The 18,697-nt window shown below is 32.6% G+C and overlaps 1 protein-coding gene across 3 annotated transcripts in view; it reads right to left on the bottom strand.

Annotated features, from left to right (window-relative positions):
* Window positions 1-1,548, bottom strand: part of LOC110114021 (RNA polymerase I termination factor) — a 33,778-nt gene extending 32,230 nt beyond the window's left edge. For 2 of the 3 annotated variants that reach the window (XM_020846768.2, XM_020846770.2), the window contains exon 1: window positions 257-1,548. In XM_020846768.2, coding sequence (XP_020702427.1) covers window positions 257-1,147 — 891 coding nt within the window. In that variant the 5' untranslated portion in view covers window positions 1,148-1,548. The remainder of the gene's footprint in view (window positions 1-256) is intronic. The other variant, XM_020846769.2, reaches the window with a different exon arrangement.
* Window positions 1,549-18,697: the final 17,149 nt, after the last annotated feature.

The following is an 18,697-nucleotide window of genomic DNA, read 5'->3' as shown; positions in this document are numbered from 1 at the left end:
CAAAATTCAAGCCTAACATATAAAAGAGAATTACTACTACATTAATTCATTCAGATAGAAAATTAACACGAAAAAAACCGTGCATAATCAAAAGGCAGCTATACATCCAATATGCACAATTTTAATAAATAATGTGACAAAGGTTCTGCACACTAATAAAAGAAATCTAAGAATTGAATATGTTCGATGGGATGAGGGGAAGCATAAATATCAACATAAATTATTCATTTCGATCATAAGTATAAACAAAGCTAACCTCTATATAATCCATGACAGCATTCCTGATCAATTCGTCTTCCTCTGGTGTGAAACGCTTGCCCCACACCAAATTATCCGGACCCAAATTTTCATTAATAAACTGAGCTAGTGGGAACTCAACTTTATCAGAAAAGCTTACTTCCTTTTTACCTATTTTTGTATCTTTCTTTAATTCACAATTATATGACTCATTAATGCTGCAACCTTTTCCAGTATTAAGTGTGTTCATATCTGATTTGCTCTTTTCAAAATTTTTAGTTGTTGAGGAAGTGCTTCTTTGATCACCTTTCTCTTTTCTGGTTGTCATTGCAGGTGTTAGTTCTGTACAACTAGCTAAATATTCCTTTTCCTTCTCCTTCCTTTTATCCTTATTGCTTAAATGTGCTCTTGACAGAAGCTCTTCAGCATTACCTCCAGAAATAACCTTATATGCCTCCTTTGATGCATCCTTGGCCATTTTCTTTGAACTACCCTTATCCAGTTCATGCTCTAGAAAATAACCTTCCCTTTTTCTTTTTTTATCCTGCTCTTTAGCTTCATCCCAGTTGCAGTTCTCAGTGAATGTTGTGGAATTTTCATTCTCCTTATAATTCCCCTTTTTCTTTTTATGCCTCTTCTTATCCTTTTCAATTTGCATGGGACCACCAAGGATAATCTCATCTTCCAAATTTGCGCCTTCTTCATCGGAGGCATTCTTCAAAGAGTTGAACTCAGTAATTCCCTTTTGATTGCTTTTTTTCTTTTCTTTCTTATGCTCCTCCTTATATTTCCTACCTTCCTTAAAACCCCCATCAGTAGCCCTGTTTTCTGAACAAGACATACCTTCATCCAAGAAATTCGCTGAAGATGTAAGTTCTTCGCTCCTATTATGCCTGCTACTTTTATGCATGGGGGATGTTTGGCAACCGAACTTACGGAGGATTTGAGCAGTATTTAGCGTAAATCCTGCCAAACAGGACTTCGATGCGGCATAAATCTGACGGCGGAATAAATCCGCCGTTACCACTTTTTGGGTTAAATCCCGGAGTTCGGCGGATTTACCGGATTTGGCCGACGAAGCGCGCAAAAGGGATAAAATGTTACCTTAGCAACGAGAGAGCTCCCTCCCGTCTTCGTCACTTCAGATCCAGCAGACGAACGCCGAGCTGTCGTGACTTCCGATCCGACAGGAAGGAACGTCGTCGAAGGAGGCGAAGAAGTTTTTTAGCGACTAGTTCAAAATTTTACCTCTCACGCGAAGCAAGCGAAGTCGAACTGCCGGAGAAGAGGAAAAGCAAACCCTAGGCCCACGGCTACAAGAAGACAGTAGAGATATTTTGATAATTTAATCTGATTAATAAAAAATATAATATTATTAATAAATAATTAGTAATATAATTAGTTATGAAAATTATTATAATTAACTTCATTAATATAGTTTGAAAAAATTTATTAATTTTAAACTAATAGGGTAAATGATAATTAAAAAATTAACAAGCATAACACTTAAGTGATTAATAAGATAATTAAAAATATAACTATTTAAGTAATTAGTTATTTCAAAAATTAATTAGCTATAAATATTTATTGAATTAACATATAAATGAGTAATTTGATTTTTACTATTATAATTAGTAGTTAAATTATTTGATAATTAGGCAAACTTCTAATTACATTATCTATTATTAGAACTTATTGATGGTAATTAAACTAAAATTAATAAGTGACTCGTACTTAACATGTAATAAAATTTATAATATATTAAATTTAATTTTTAAATGAATCAGTCACTTTAAATCCTAAATTACATTTTAAATAGTTTCATAGGATTTAATGACTATTTTACCAATTCAAAGTTTAGTATACATAGTATTTACTAAATCTTGAATTTATAGATTTTATTAAATCATAATAAAGTTAAATCCTTCTTTTGCAAAATAGCCCCATGGTGCATCCCCTTTCCTATGTTCTTCGCTCCTCCCACATCAACAATATTAGAGCCATCATTCACCGTTATATCATCACTTATTTTCTCTAAGAAATAAATATAAGAATTTATCAAAATGTAAATAAATATTCCTTCTTACTGATATTAATAAATATTAGGTTCATAAAAATAGGGGGGAACTCTAAATTATTGATGTATCGAATACCTAATGCTTATTTAGAAGGTTCAAACCATAAATTGGACGATTAAACCATTTTCAAATGTGACATGCTTATAGTCTAATCGAGTGGTTCAACGAGGCAAATTTAATAAGCCTAAGATAACCAAATTCTGATGTCATTAAGATACTCAAATACTGAATAAATGATCCATGATCATGGGAGTCAATATCGGCAAGCCATACGGAACACTCCCAACATGCCCATGATCTTCTCCCTATTTACTAGCCATGTCACTCCCAAAAAATTATAAATAGACCCCTCATTCTTCATTAGTGGGGCACCAAGCAAGGAAGATAATGAAGAGAGGAAAGGAAAAGAAATCAAAGTTCTCTTGCCATCATACTCTTCAACTATCGCCCGACGATTTTATCATGTTGGTGTAACTAATAGTCTCACGATTTTGTCCTGTTGGTGTAACTTCCCAATAGGTCACATATCCAATAATTGCTTTAATATGAGCGCGCTTAACTACTGAGTTTTTTAATAAAATTTTAACCATTACACCAAAAAGGTGTCTCGATGTTTAAGAGTTTAGCTTCTTTTACTTAAGGGGTTTCACAATTTCCCCCCCACTAAGTAACTAACTTTCTCGTTAGCATCTTTATCCCAGAATCATCTACCAGGTAAATAGAATTCTAGTGGTGTCCCCTATATGTTCAAGTGATAACACCCGTCATGTAGCACTTTGTCTCATACATGGTTTACAAGGTGGCTCCCATAACATAACACTTTGTCTTGTATGGCACTTAGTTCCTATCATTTGGTTGGTGTATTGCTTTAATATCATTTGTGATAGCCCAAACTCTTAACTATCAATATATTGTCCACTTTAGCCTAAGTGCCTCATAGTTTTATCATATTGATGTAACTTCCCAATAGGTTACTCATCCCAAAATTGCTCCGAGATGAGCATGCTTCACTACTGAGTTTCGTAATGAAATTTCAACTATTACAACAAAAGATGTCTAGATGTTTAAGAGTTTAACTTCTTTTATTTAAAGATGTTCACACCTACCTAGCTGGCGAATGTCGTCTCGGTACAGAAAGCTAGTGGAACTTAGAGAATATGTGTGGACTATATAGACCTTAACAAAGCCTATCCAAAGGATAATTTTCTACGTTCTTGTATTGAGCAATTAGTCAATACCATATTCGAACATCAAATGTTAAGCTTCATAGATGCCTTCTCCGATTACAATTAAATAAGATGAATCATATGGATGAGGATGCAACAACTTTTCGAGCATATAATGGGTTGTGTTGTTTTATAGTCATTCCATTCGGGCTCAATAATGTTGGAACCACATATAAGTGCCTCATGAATAAGGTTTCAAATACCTTATTACATGCACTTTGCAAGTATATGTCGATGATATATTGGTAAAAAGTCTCAAAAATCACAATATATCTATGGCTTGGAATAATGCTTTCATCTTTTGTGATATTACAACATGCAACTAAACCTTACCAAGTGTGCTTTGGAGTCACTTCGAAAAAGTTCATGGGTTTCATGGTAACCCATCAAGGGATTGTGGCTAATCTTAAAAAGGTCAAGGCACTAAGAGATATGGTGCTTCCATGGAATATCAAGGAAGTCCAAAGGCTGAATGGAAGTATTACAGTATTATCTCATTTTTTGGGCCAGTTAGGGGGTAAGTACTTTTTTTTCTTCAAGATACTCAGTGGTGCTTGAAGCGCGGGGTTCCAATGAACTCGTAAATGTTAAGAAGCTTTTGAATAACTATAAAAGTATTTGGTATCGCCGCCATTACTTTTGTATCAATACAGGGAAAAAAGTTGTATTTATACCTAGTTATTTCTACATATATTATCAGCTCTATCATGATTCAAGAGGAGAATGTTGTGCAACATTCTACCTAGTATGTTAATAACATCTTATCCAAAATAGAGTGATTATATTCACTAGCAGACAAAATAGCATTAGCATTACTTTACTTAGCCCAAAAATTATGCTTTTACTTTCAAACTCATATAATTGGGGTTTATACAAATCTCCCATTAAAAAACATCCTTCAAAATCAGAAGCATCTAGCAGATTAATGAAGTGGTCAGTAGAACTAGGAGAGCTTAACATACATCACTTACCTAAGCCTGACATCAAGTTTCAAGCACTCGTAGACTTTATGGTTGAATGCACCATTCATAAATCTAATGAGCCGCCATGTATTCCTCCTTCTCTCTTGTACTGGATATTATATGTCAATGGAGCTTCTGAAAATTCCTATGCTTGAGCAAATATTTTGTTAATCTCTCCACAATAAGTTACCATTAAATACGAGCTCCGATTGAACTTCCTTATAACGAACAAAATTACATAGTACAAAGCCCTCATTCTCATGTTAAGGATGGCTATAGATTGTGACATACAAAACTTGATAATTCAAACCAATTCATAACTGATCATCTCCTAAGTGGAGGGAGAATTTGATGCCCATAACCCCCCATTTGTCCTAGTACTGTAACACGGTAAAGTCGCTCTTAGCCTATATAAAAGAGCATGCATCAAATCATCCATATTCTCCAAGAGAAAATGTATGAGTATATGTTTTCTCCACACTTGCTACATAAATAATTGGGTCATCTTCAAGAGAAAGTGTATCAAGGAGAATCACTTTCCTAGTATCCAAGGTCTATTGATCATACAATTGATTCGTCTCATCTTATCCTTTTTAAAATATGGTGGTTGCTTGAAGATATAATAATTACAACATTACTATATAGGCATGTAATAAATCTCATTACTATTAGGGGAGAGTTACACAAATGATCCTTCACTAGATCATAACTCAAGTGTCTTCTACCTTCAGAAGCTAATTACGCACTTCGAGAAGTTCATTCAGTAATATGCGAAGAGCATTTGGGAGGAAAAGCATTAGCATATAAGATCATCAAACGGGGGTTTTATTAGCAAACAATAAAATATGGTGCACTTAAATTCACTCAAAAGTCTAAAAACTATTAATTGTATTCCAATCTCACCCATATGATTGTTGTAGAGCTTTATTACTCCAAAGTATATGACCTTTCGCCCAATGGAGAATTCGATATAATGAGAACTTTTTTTATAACCACTGAATAATAAAAATTTATCATCAAGTCTATAGACTACTTCACCAAATGGGTGAAAGCAGAACCTCTAACAAAGATTATAGAATCTAATGCCAAATAATTCTTATGAAAAAATATAATATGTCATTTTGGCATCACTACAAGGATCATCACCGATAATGGGACTCAATTCACTAATTTTTTTTTTAGATCTTTTTATAAAGATTTTCATATCCAACTGGTGTACATAGTCGTAGCATATCCTCAACACACAAATAAAAAGAGGTTATAAATTAAACAATACTGAAAGGGTTGAAGACATGCCTAAGGAAGGTTGGGGGGGAAATGTGTCAAGGAACACCCAAAAATTCATTATGCTCATTGAACCACCGTAATGTTGACCTTGTATTTGTATAACTTTATCAAGGCCCATTCTATGTTCAATCATCCTCTAAATCCGCCCTTCAAATAACCCTTAATTCAATTTCCACTCCAGACTTCAATCCTGCCCGCAAATCAACCTTCAATCGAGCCTTCAATCAAACTCAATTATATCCAGCCAACTACAATCATTTATTTAATTTTAATTAGTATGGATAATCCAAATTCAATCAATAAAACCTAAAGCCTTGTCCATATCCATAATTTTATGTCAAAATCCAATGTAAAGGGCCTTATCCTGAAATCCTTTCTAGGTGGTTTTTCAATCACTTCTAAACCCAATCAAAAAACCCCGATTCATGATATATCAATTTCATATTTATTATGCATGTCTCTAGGGTTAACCTTCCAATTTGAGCCCATTATGAGGCCTCTAATTCTAGAAACTAAATTGATTTCAAAAGGCTATAAAATATTAAAATATTTATAGTCTATGCCACTAGACCTACCACTTTATGGAATTTAACCTTGGGGCTTATCCCAATACCCTCTACCATACCCATAGCATTTGTTATGACATGTTGACTAGTAAATTGCATTTTATTGGACCCAGTTTGACCTAGAGTTGGCTAGGGGTCAAAATGACCAAAATGCCCTTTAATGACAAATTTGAACTTTTCCCCAAAACTCAACATGGACTAGTCAAACCAAACCTTGAAACCTCCTCTAATTCATCCTAAACACCATTAGGAGTGCATTGGACTCAAATCCATGCCTTGGTCAAGCATAATCAGAAAGTTAACATATTTTGACCAAATTGCTCTTTAAGGGCTTAAATGGTCATTTTGACCCAAATGACTATTCTAACCCAAGCAATCATATCCCTTGATCTACAATGATAAAATCAAATATATTTGACCCAAACTCAGGCCTTAATCTTACCTGATTGACCAAGTCATCCTGGATGACCAAATTGCCCCTTAAGGGTCCAATGGTCATTTTGACTGAAATGACACTTTTAGTTTATGAGACCACATCCATTGGCTTCCATTATTTAAATCAAACTTGTTGAGCCCAAACTCAGCCCCTGATGTAACCTAGTTGACCAAGTCAACCATAATTTGCTAGATCAACCATATGCCCCATTTGCATTCAATCAAACATCAAATAAAGCCTAAATCTATAAACCCCTTTGTCTCTTTTCCTAGTGATCTGGACTTGATTGAAAACCTTGACCCAATCAATAGTTAACTTATTCAACTAGACCCCGATCTTATCAAATATAACTTATTTAGGCCAAACAATTCTATTTTATCAAATTAACATATTGAAACCCTCAATCCCACTCCAATCCATGACTTAGATGCTCTCAAACCTTTTGAGATTTAAACCATGATGAATTTAACCAAGTCAAAGCTTTGACTTGGTCAAATTTTTGTACTCAATTAAATCCTCCTATACATTTAACCAAAACCCACCAAGTCTTCAAAATCATTCTAATACATGGTTGGGACACTCTCTATATTACCACGGGTCAAACCATGGTTCATTTGACTGTGTTAACTCAAATGCTTGGTCAAACCTCTTGCCTTTGGCCAAATCACCATAAGCATCCAATCAAACCCTCAAGTGCATTTTAATTTATGGTTTGAGCCCATCCAAACTCACCATAAGTTAAATCATAGTTACTTTGACTTGGCTAAACCATTAGAAGTGGTCAAACACCCTCCATACATTGACCCTTTCCTTTAAACATCAAGTTTACACCTTTAACCCCCTTTGAATCCACTCCACTTGCAACCCAAGCTTTGGAGTGCCACCTCAACTCCCTTGATCAAGTTGACTGGTCAAATAATCAATACTTAGCCAAAATAAACTAGGGTAGTCAAACCACTTCAAACCCCTAAACCTTTTTTAAATCTCCTGGTTTGATCCTTCCAAATGAGGTTTAAAGTCTGCTTAAGGCATCCCAACCAAAGACTTGCCCTTAGTTTAACCTAAAGAGGCAATGTGGTCCCCCATTCACACTCAACCACCAATGGCAAACCAATTTGTTCCAGCCTTCCCCCTGCCATCCCAACAACTTAGGATAGGTGTAGGACATCTATGTAAGGGGCATGATTGATCAGGACTGTCCAAATCAAACCCTAGGGCTTAAGGAAATAGAGAGACTTCATTTCAATCCATTCAACCTATCTCATTTCTTAGAGTTCATCTAGCTTCCATCTCATTTTGTTTCAACTCTCCATGGTTCCCTCCCCATTTCTCTAGTCCAAATCCACCACCCAAAGGCTGTCCGTGACTAGTTCTCTAGCGAACTAAGGTAGATTCATCCAAGCTTCCTAGACGTCGATCTAGATTGTTTCAACCATCATTTTTTAAAGGGACGTGTATGATGACAATCTAAAAGCTCAACCATACCAAAAATATCCAAATCCACCAATAAAATCAATGTATAATCCCAACCCTACCTCAAAACACTTGGGTTAAAATAGCTTTTTGAAAAGTTGATTTTAACCTAAACAAACACATACCCATTGATGCTCTTCACGTCTAGGAGCTCTGTTTAAACAAAATTATTTTGTTCAGTTATATATTTCAGAAGAACGAGGTGATTATTCAATTCCTACAGTTAATAATAATGTATGCATACCTGTAAGCTTTTTGGACCGTTGATCATGCGATCAACAGTCTTGATCTCATTATTTAACTGTGGGTTTGATCATGTGATTCTATTTCTCATCCGGCTAGATCTATGCCGTTGATTAAAATAGTAAAAGATACAATGGCGCGTGATCCCTACTGACTCGGATAAGTGGCATGCAGTCTCATATCACCGCGTCCGCCATTTAATAGCCAATAATCATTGTCGTGTAATCATTTGCCATTAATGCACTTCTAGCCAATAATCACCTACAGTTTGAGCAAGCGAAACGGAATGCGTCGCGTGGCCCATCACCATCATTTTAATTGATTTAATTAATTTAAAACCCTTTTTTAATTAACAAAACTTTGAAAAATCATATAAAATTTATTTCTCCTTTTTATTTGAAATTAAAATTATATAAAAATGTGCTATGAATTTTAAGTAATTTCATTTAGTTGATATAGGATTTTTAATTATATCTTATTAATTATAAATGCAAATATTTTGAAATTTGAAAGTGAAATTTGGCATATTACCCTCTGCCACTAGTGAATTTTCAGGATTTTTTTTTTTGAGTAATGTCTTGATGCATTTAATTTTTATATTATTATGGCTCATAATTGCCTTTTTATTTTAGAAAATTTAATGAGTTTTAATCTTGGCCTCTCTCCAACTCAATCAAACCTTAAGTTGAAATTCTTAAACAAAGCTTAAAATGAGCAAAGGGGCATTAATCAAATCAATTGCAATGTTTAGGTTAAATGCATGTGTTTATCCTCTCTAGCATACTCAATTATTACTTAGTCTATTTGTTAATTGCATTTAGTTTTGATTGTTGAATGTTGTGGTAAAATACTTCCTTTACCATGGCATTTTAATGGCATTTGATATGGGGGAAATCTCCATGAGTGAGTTCCCAAATGCTTAGGTTATAAGTTAACCCAAGTATTTGTCAACTCATCCTTCCTATGCACTTAGTCTTAGGTCACTTGTTTGTCTTTAATTCACATGACGTGACTGGATGTATACTTGTGTTAAGGGTTAGAGACCTCTGATCTTGATCCCATACAACTTAAAGACACTTAAGAACAAATTTTAGCAATTTTGGAAAAATTATGAAAATTCAAACATACGTCCAATAAGAATAAGACTTTGGAACAATAAACCTAATGACATTATCCATCTTAGCATAGGGTTTCACTAATTTTAAAAGTTATTAACTCAAAATTTTAATTAAGTAAAAATTAACCCCCCTAATTAAGCATAGAACTTCAAAAAATTTTAACGCCATGTTGTTGTGTGTCAAGCTTTTCATAAGTTTTACTATATGCTGGTTACAAATTGATTTGATTTATGTGATTTTTTTTACTATACAATATGTGAATTGATATGATAAGCGTTATATTACTCCTAGGTTAGCCCGTACTCAAGAGTAACTTGATATGGAGAGATCAACAAAATTCTTACTATGGCACCAGAACTTCCAGAAGATCCATTAATATACAACGTCCAGCATGGAGGAGAATGAGAAGCACTTGGTGGATCGTTGGATAAAAGGATTGTGCATTCGACCACAAAATCAGTAAGTGTCTGATATTTGATATCAGATCTTGGCAAGTAGTGAATATCAAACTCTCGCAGTTCTATCGACCACTTGATTAGTTTACTAAATGCTTTTGGCTTTTGCAATATACTTCTCAATGATAGATTTGTGCAGACTCCAATTATATGGGCTTAAAAGTAAGGGCATGGTTTTCTAGCTTAATAAACTTACACCAAAGCTATTTTATCAACTAGTGGATAATGTCCCTCTATTTCAGATAAGATCTTACTGACATAATAAATGGGGATTTTAATAGCATTTTCTTCTTGTACCAAGTCCAAACTGATAGCTGGCATAAATAATAATGTGCAAATACAACTTTTCTTAATGTATTAATTTAAAAAGTAGTGACAGAGATACCAAATACTTTTATAGTTGTTTGAATATTTATTGGCATTCATCAATCCATTGGAATCCTGAGCTACAAGCACCTCTGAGTATTTTGAAGAAGGGTAGATATTTATCACTTAATTGGGCCAAAAAATAAGACAGCGTTGTAATTCTTCCATTCAGTCTGTAGACTTCCTTGATATTCTTTCGGGGCACTATATTCCTTAGTTCCATGATTTTCTCAAGATTGACCTCAATTCCTCGGTAGGTTACCATAAACCCTATGAATATTCCATATGTGACTCTAAAAGTACACTTGGTATGAGAATCATAGCAAATGGAAGAACTATTTCAAGTGAGATATATATTAAGATTTTTTAAGACTTTTCACAAGCATATCATCAACATATACTTCAATAGTATGCCCAATAAGGTCTTTAAAAACTATATTCATAAGGCGCTAATATATTGCTCTAGTATTTTTGAGCCTAAATGACAAGACTAGATAATAATATAACCCTTTATCTGTTCAAAAAGTCATTCCTTGTTCATCTGCAATATTCATCTTTATTTAAATATAATCGGAGTAGGCATCCATGAAGCTTAGCATTTAATGTCTAGAGGTGGTATCAACCAACTAATCAATACGAGAAAGTGGAATACTATTTTTTGGGCAAGCTTTATTAAGATTTATACGGTCTATATACATTATCCAAGCCCCACTTGTCTTCCATACCATGACGATATATAAATCTAGCTTCTAAAAAGCTTATCAACTTCATGCTCGATTACTTGCTGATTATTTCGAGCAAAATTTTATTTCTTGTAAATTATCGGCTTGCACATCAGTTAACTTTGAGGGAGTATAAAATCATTTCAAGGTCGATTCTTGGCTTATATACTGGACTTCATGTAAAAATATTCTAATTCCTATGTAAGAAAATCTATATATTTTTTCTTCTCATTTGAGAGAAGAGATCTAGCATGCACAATCCTTGAAGGGTATTCTTCTGATATGGATATAGTAGTGAGATCTTCTGTGGGAGAAGCCCTCTGGGGGATATCCTCATTTCATAGATTTAAATCTTCTATACTCAGGGTAACGACGGTAGTGATTGAGCTTGCCTAAGATAGTAGGTTTGCGCTGCTTGTTAATATCTGCATACAAAATTGAAAATTGACTCCCACAAGAGTAAGAAACTTATTTTAATATGGGAGATGGAGGCGATAATCTCAAAGATTGTCTGGAATGGCCTTCCTAAGATAATATTATAAGGCCATTTTAACTTTATTATAATGAACTTGATGGATTGTGTAGTCTGTTGTTTGATTAAAAAGTGTAGTTTTGAAAAATATAAATTTTCTTTAAGAAATATTAATTTCTAAAATTATAGTTTTGAAATTAAACACATCATTATGAATGATATATTGCCTTGGGAGGCGAACATATCATTCCCAAATGGGTTTAAATTACAAAACTTTGAATTTATCCTGATTATCATAGTCAAACTCAGGAAAGAATAATATGTGACCCTAGAGATTCAAAATAAATTTTGATCCAGTGTTTGACTATAATAATTCAGATACGAGATCATTAATCTCATAATCAAAATTATGATAGTAATTGATATATCTCTCTGATGAAAGAAGATATTAATCAATATTGATCATTTAAGAATAACAATAATAATCGTTAATTTTGAATTTTTTGAAGAAGATTAATTGAAGTTTTGAAAATTTAATTTTAAAAAATTTAAAAATGGTTTTCTCAATCTCCTATGAGCATAAGCCCTAGTAGTTAATTACATTATAGGAAAATTAGAGTTTCCTATGAATACTCTCGATTAAAATAGCTGTATAAATTTATTTAAGATTTTAAAGCTTGATGTCAAAGGAGGTAAGGACTAAAATTTTTAATTGGGATTGGATCAAAATTAAGCACTTATTTTTAAAGTCAAAATAGTAAGAGTAGAAGGCACCTGAGATTCTAAAATAATTTAGAAGTGCCTTAGACTATCCTAAGTATTGGGCTTAAACTTGATTGAAAGATATTTAAGTTTGAGCGGTCAATTAAATTAGAATATTGGGATTAGATTCCCAGAGATTGAGGTCTTATAGCTTGAGCATGCCTCATAACCTAAATCTAAATTGGGTACTGAAAATCAATGACTCAAACCGAGTTTATAGAATACAAATCTGGGCTTACCTCGGCTTATATTGAGGAGCCAGTTAAACCACCTAGGTGATTTTAAAATCATGAGTCCAGTTTTTATGTAAGAGTGGTAGGGACATTAATTAGATTAAATTTGAGGAGTTGGGGCTAACATCTATAGTAGATTTCTAATTTATCCCTTTGACTTATAGTGAGTATTTGATGCTTAAGTAAATGCAATTAAAGTTTTAGACACTTCTTAATTAATTTTTAATGCGATGCATGCTAATTGACTCAATTGAATACTTAAAATTTGAATGAAGCAATTTTAAAAAAGGCTTTTAAAAAAATTTTAAATTTATTTAAATAAAAATAATTTTAACATTCCCTTACGAGCCTCAAATTGGGTTCTAGGCTAAATCAAATATGGTTTATAATAAAAGAACCTTAAAAAATAGGTATTTTTACTACACAATCAAATTAAATTAATATCAATATTAAAGTTCATATGACAAGTGCCACTTAATATTAAAGTTCATAGACACCACTGATTACAACATAGGTTATACTGCTAAGACTTAAGTGACTTTGAGAATGTGTCTTCTTGCTCTTCACTTCTTGAATTAATATAAATCAACTCTAACCTATGGGTAGATCTAACGCACAATCAATTATATCGCAAAGTATAAAAATTAAATAAACAATCATATCAACATCAACAAATAGTATGTAGTGAAAGATCAAAAAATTGGCAAACAATAAAAAATTAAACATCAGCCTAGCCTAAAACTAGAGTTGGTTGTCCTAGTAAACCATCTAAAGTGTGTGAAGTAGGATATGTGGTTTGGATTAGTTGAAATTGTTTGAAGTTCTGGTTGGTTGAAATGCTTTATTTGATTGAAAATATAGTTTTAAAAATCTTAATTTTCTTTGGAAAAAGATTAAATTATGAGATTTTAGTTTTTAAATCGAACTCTTTATTATGAATAATATATCGCCTTGAGAGGCAATAATAGCATTCCATAATAGGTTCAAATTATAAAACTTTGAATTCATCCTGATTATCATAGTCAAACACAAGAGCGAATTACATATGACCCCGAAGGGTCAAAATAAAATTTAATTGAGTGTTTGACTATATTAATTTGGATAAAAGATCATTAATTTTGTATCAACGCAACGATAGTAATTAATATATTTCTCAGAGAAAAGAAGTTATCAATCATTATTGATTATTTGAAAATGAAGATAATGATCGTTGAATTTTGAATTTTCCCAAAGATAATTAATTAAAGGTTTTAAAATTTTTTATTTTAAAAATCTGATTTGAGTTTTTAAATCTCCTTTAAGCGTAAGCCCTCGCAGTTAATCACATCATAGGAAATTGAAATTTCTTATGAATACTCTCGATTAAAATAGCAGTAAAAATTTTATTTATGATTTTAAAGATTGATGTCAAATGAGGAAAAGGTTTGAAATTTCAAGTGGAATTAGTTCAAGGTTGAACACTTATTTTTGGAGTCAAAGGAGGAAAGGTAGTAGGTATTTTGAGATTCTGAATTACTTCAGAAACACCTCAGCCTATCCTAAGTGTTATGCTTGAATTTAATTAAAAGGTATTTAAATTTAAGTGATCAATTTTATTAGAAAGTTTGGATTATATTATCAGAGCTTAAGGGCTTATAGCCTAAGTGTGCCTCAGAACCTAAGTCTAAAATGGGTACTGAAAAGTAACCCAAACCTAACTAATGCAGTGCAGATCTGGTTATCCCGGCCTAGATTGGGGAGCCAGCTAAACCTCCTAAATGCTTCAAAACCATGAGTCTGATCTTTTAATGTTGAGTGATAGGGATGTCATTTAGATTAAGTTTGAGTAAAGCGGGGGCGACATCTAGAGAAGATCCTAATTAGTCCCTTTGACTTATGTTGGATATTTAGTATCTAAAAAATGTAATTAAAGATTTAGACACTTTTAAATTTGTTACTAATGCGATGCATGCTAGTTGACTCGATTGAATGTATGAATCAAAATGAAGCAGTTTAAAAATTTGACTTAAAAATAAGTTTTTCCCTAGAGATTGCACAACATCTCCTTGATAGATTTATACCCTCATAGGCCAGGTGGTCTGCCAAAACTCGCGAGCGGGGAGGAGCCTAATAAGGTAGAAAAGATATAATATGATGCATGAAAAATCCTCAGTGAGTCCGAGCTTACTTCTTAGGATTGTTAGAGTTTCTATCTAAGATAAAATTTTTAATTGGTTTAAGTAGAAAAATTTTTATCGTACCCTCACGAGCCTCCCATCATTTTAAGCTAAAGCAAATATAACATGCAAATAAAAAGATTAGAAAAACATACAATTTCAAATGTATAATTAATTAAACAAATCAATTAAATTAATTACTCAAATTAAATGTTCATATGGTAAGTGCCACTTAATATTATAAACAAGGGTTTATAGAAAAGTAAAGTAGCTGGACACCACTGACAACAACCCAGATTCTAACTCCTAAAAAACAAGTGACTTTGAGAATTGGGATTCTTCTCAACTTCCACTTCTTTTCTTCCCATGAGCTTCTTGATCCGTCGGTTTTGGATATCCAAATGAAAAGAAACTCTCCCTTGGATGGGTTGTTATCTTTTCTCTTTGGATATTTGAAAGGTATCCTAACTTGGTCTTCCAAATAGAGGAAGACTCTCCCCTTAGAGATATCTTCTCTTCTTTGAAATCCATGTTGGATATAAATATCCCATCTCAATTAGTCACTTAACATTTACAACTCAAATAGATCAAATTACATTTAAATTTAAAAGAAAATCTAGACGTAGATCACTTGTATGGTTATCCTAATAATCTATAATTAATTAATCACAAGCAGTTAATATTTGAAGATTAAAATGCATAATTATAGTCACACTTGGCCATACACTTTTTATTTAAAGGGGGTCTTAAGCGTAGGAAGTACCTGTACAAAGCATAATAATATTTTTTTATTTAATGCCCCCTTTATTTTAATTGCATTGTATGAGCATGGTCACCTGCACAAGATTGAATTAGTATAAAGAGTTCCTAACCTAAGGATAGCTATAACGCACAATCAACCACATCACAGAGTGCAGAAAGTAAGTAAATAAACACATCAATTTTAAGCTAGCAAATAACATGCAATGAAAATCATAAAAAACTCGGCACACAACTTCAAAAAAGTAAATGCTGGCCTAGCCTAAAACTAGAATTGGTTGTCCTAGCAGACCTTCTAAAGTGTGTAAAAGACTGCGTGGTTTGGATATATCTTATATAGGATATTTGATTGAAGTTGCTTAAGGTTCTGGTTGGTTGAAAGACTTAAAGGAAATATTTAAATAAAGTTTAAGTATTAATGATTTGAAAATGATTTTAAGATTGATTTTAATTGTTCATTAGATGCCACCTTTATTATTCACCGAGGCCGTGAAGTTTATTTCACCTTCCTTGAGGCTATTTAATAGTCTCGTAGGCCTGAGTTACCTAGTGGTACCTGATATGATTAAGTTATTTTATTTGATTAAGATTTAAAAGTTAATAAATTTTAATTAAAGTTGGTTAATTGTTGGTTTTAAATTTGATTAAAGATTTTTGAAATTTTAAGGTGATTTTTGAGTTTTTGGAATTTTCAAATTATTTTAATTATTTAATTAAGGGGTTAAAAATTAACTTTTTAATTAAGTTTGAATTCTTAAAAGTTAGTATTTTATTAAAATATCAGATCTTAAGATGAGTTGTTAGATACTAAATTTGCTGGATTTGAATTTTATTATTTTATTATGAAGGTTTGAAGTATTGACTTGATTTTTAATTAAAGTTTAACCAAAAGTTGATTTTTTCAAATTTGAATGATTTATGGAAGTTCAATATTTCAATAAATATTAGATTTTTCATATGAGTTGAATGTCTTTGAGTTTGTTGAATTTGAATTTTTCTTGAATTAGTTATGATTTCTCAAAGTTTGATAATTTATTAAATTTTTAAAATTGGTTCAATTGAAGGGGCTTTAATGATTTTGCTTCAAATAAACTCCAAACTACTTGAAATCAACTCCAAAGGTCAGGAATGACCTAAAAAAATGCAGCCGTGGCTACGGGTGGCACACCAACTAATGCACAACATCGAAATAACACTTCCCAGATTACGCGGGCAATCGTGCTGGTTGGCAGTGTGGGAATGTGTGCTTACAGGTAGCGCGAGGGCCTGAGTGTGAGGGCAATACGGGCCCGCTGGTGCATGGGAAAATTATGGGGGCATGCTAGTAGGTCGGTTTAGTCTCTAAGTCACGCTGCTTGATTTTTGGCACTACCATTCCAATTCTAATATTTTTGGGGTCTTTGGGATCATTTTTTGACATTTCGGACTCAATTTTGACACTTTTGGAGCTAATCGGGTGCTCTATAGTAACGATCAAGCAATTCTAAAATTCTGAACAACATCAAGAATTTCTCAGAAGTGATTACACATATTTTTAGATTTTTAGAGCTTTGGCGTCCAAAAATTGGGGGTAACTGGTACATCATCAAATAATTTTTATGATCGAGCATGAATCTCGAGAAAATTTTGAATTAGAAACTTCCAAAATTAAAGCAATCTCAACTTTGATTCCAATAAACTTATTTTCGAATTGAACGTCTCAAAAAGATGAACCAACAACATCAAATTTGAACCAATTCAAGCCCAAATTGATCCAAATCAAAGACCATAAGCACATTTGAAAGGTTCAAACCATAAATTGGATGACTAAAGATTTTCTAAACATGACATACTTATAATCGAATCAAGCGGCTCAACCAGATGAATCCAATGAGCACAAGATTACCAAATTCTAATATCATTAAGACACTCAAATACTTAATTAACAATCCACGATCAAAGGAGTTGTTATCGGCCGTCCATTCGGAACAGTTCCAATAAGCCCCTGATCTTCTTTATATTTTACTAGTCATGCCACACCCAAAAAATTATAAATAGATCCCTCATTTTTCATTGAAGGGTGCCAAGAAAGGAAGCAAGTAAGAGAATGAAGAGATGAAAGGAAGAGAATGAAGAGTTCTCTTACCACCAAACTCGTCATCGACCATCGCCCAACCACTGACAATCGTCGGACTTTCAATGGACTTCTGCCCAGCCACCAACTGTCGTCGGACTTCTGCCCAGCCACCAATTAATGCCAGATTTACGCTCGACCAGTGACAGTTGTCAGACTTCCGTTTAGTTTCTATTCGTCACTAGATTTCTAACCAACAGCTGACTATTGTAATATGATCGTCCTCATGTTCAAGGATGAATCAATCTTTTGTAATTTATTTAAACACTAGTAAATTCATTTCAACTGGGCGTGACCCCATGATTTTAGCCTTCAGGATTTTTCACATAAAAATTCTAATATTTCTACTTTCTCTATTTGTGAGCTGAATACTCGTGCAACGCTAAGACGTGAAATTATATACTTTACCATCGCGAATATTCTAGCCCGCAACAATAATAAATATAAATTCATAAGAATTTATTAAAATGTAAATAAACATTCCTTCTTATTAATATTAATAGATGTTATGTTGATAAAAATAGTGAAAGTTATTAATATCTTGAATCGAATCCTATTTGTATCAAATTGCACTCTACACTCAACATTTTAAATAAAATAATATTTTGAATTAATGAATAAAAATACAATATTTATATAATTAAGATATGATAAATAAGCATAAATAAAAATGAATATATAATTAATATTAAATTATATTGGGCTACTAACTTAATATTAAAAAGTAATGATATAATAATTAACAAATTGGGAGAAGTTAAAACTCAGCATGTACTTATTGATTAATAATTAAACACTTAGTAAATTGCTCATAAACAATTAGGGCACTGTATTTATGGATTATTGTGTGCACTTAAGATGTTCATTACATTTTAAACAATGGTTAATAATATTATGGGGAGATTAAGATTTTGTTTGGGACAGCTTTTTTGTTGATATCTAAAGCAACTTTCTAGTGCAAAAATTCTTGCATTAAAAAAAAAATTGTACTAAAAAACAGTTTTAGAAAATATTAAGAAAGCCGTTCCAAATG

This window comes from Dendrobium catenatum, unplaced genomic scaffold (genome assembly GCF_001605985.2).
Source record: "Dendrobium catenatum unplaced genomic scaffold, ASM160598v2 original_scaffold_194949, whole genome shotgun sequence".
Lineage (NCBI taxonomy): Eukaryota > Viridiplantae > Streptophyta > Magnoliopsida > Asparagales > Orchidaceae > Dendrobium > Dendrobium catenatum.
Note: the sequence above shows the minus strand (reverse complement) of the source record. Positions and strands in the feature narration are given on the sequence as shown.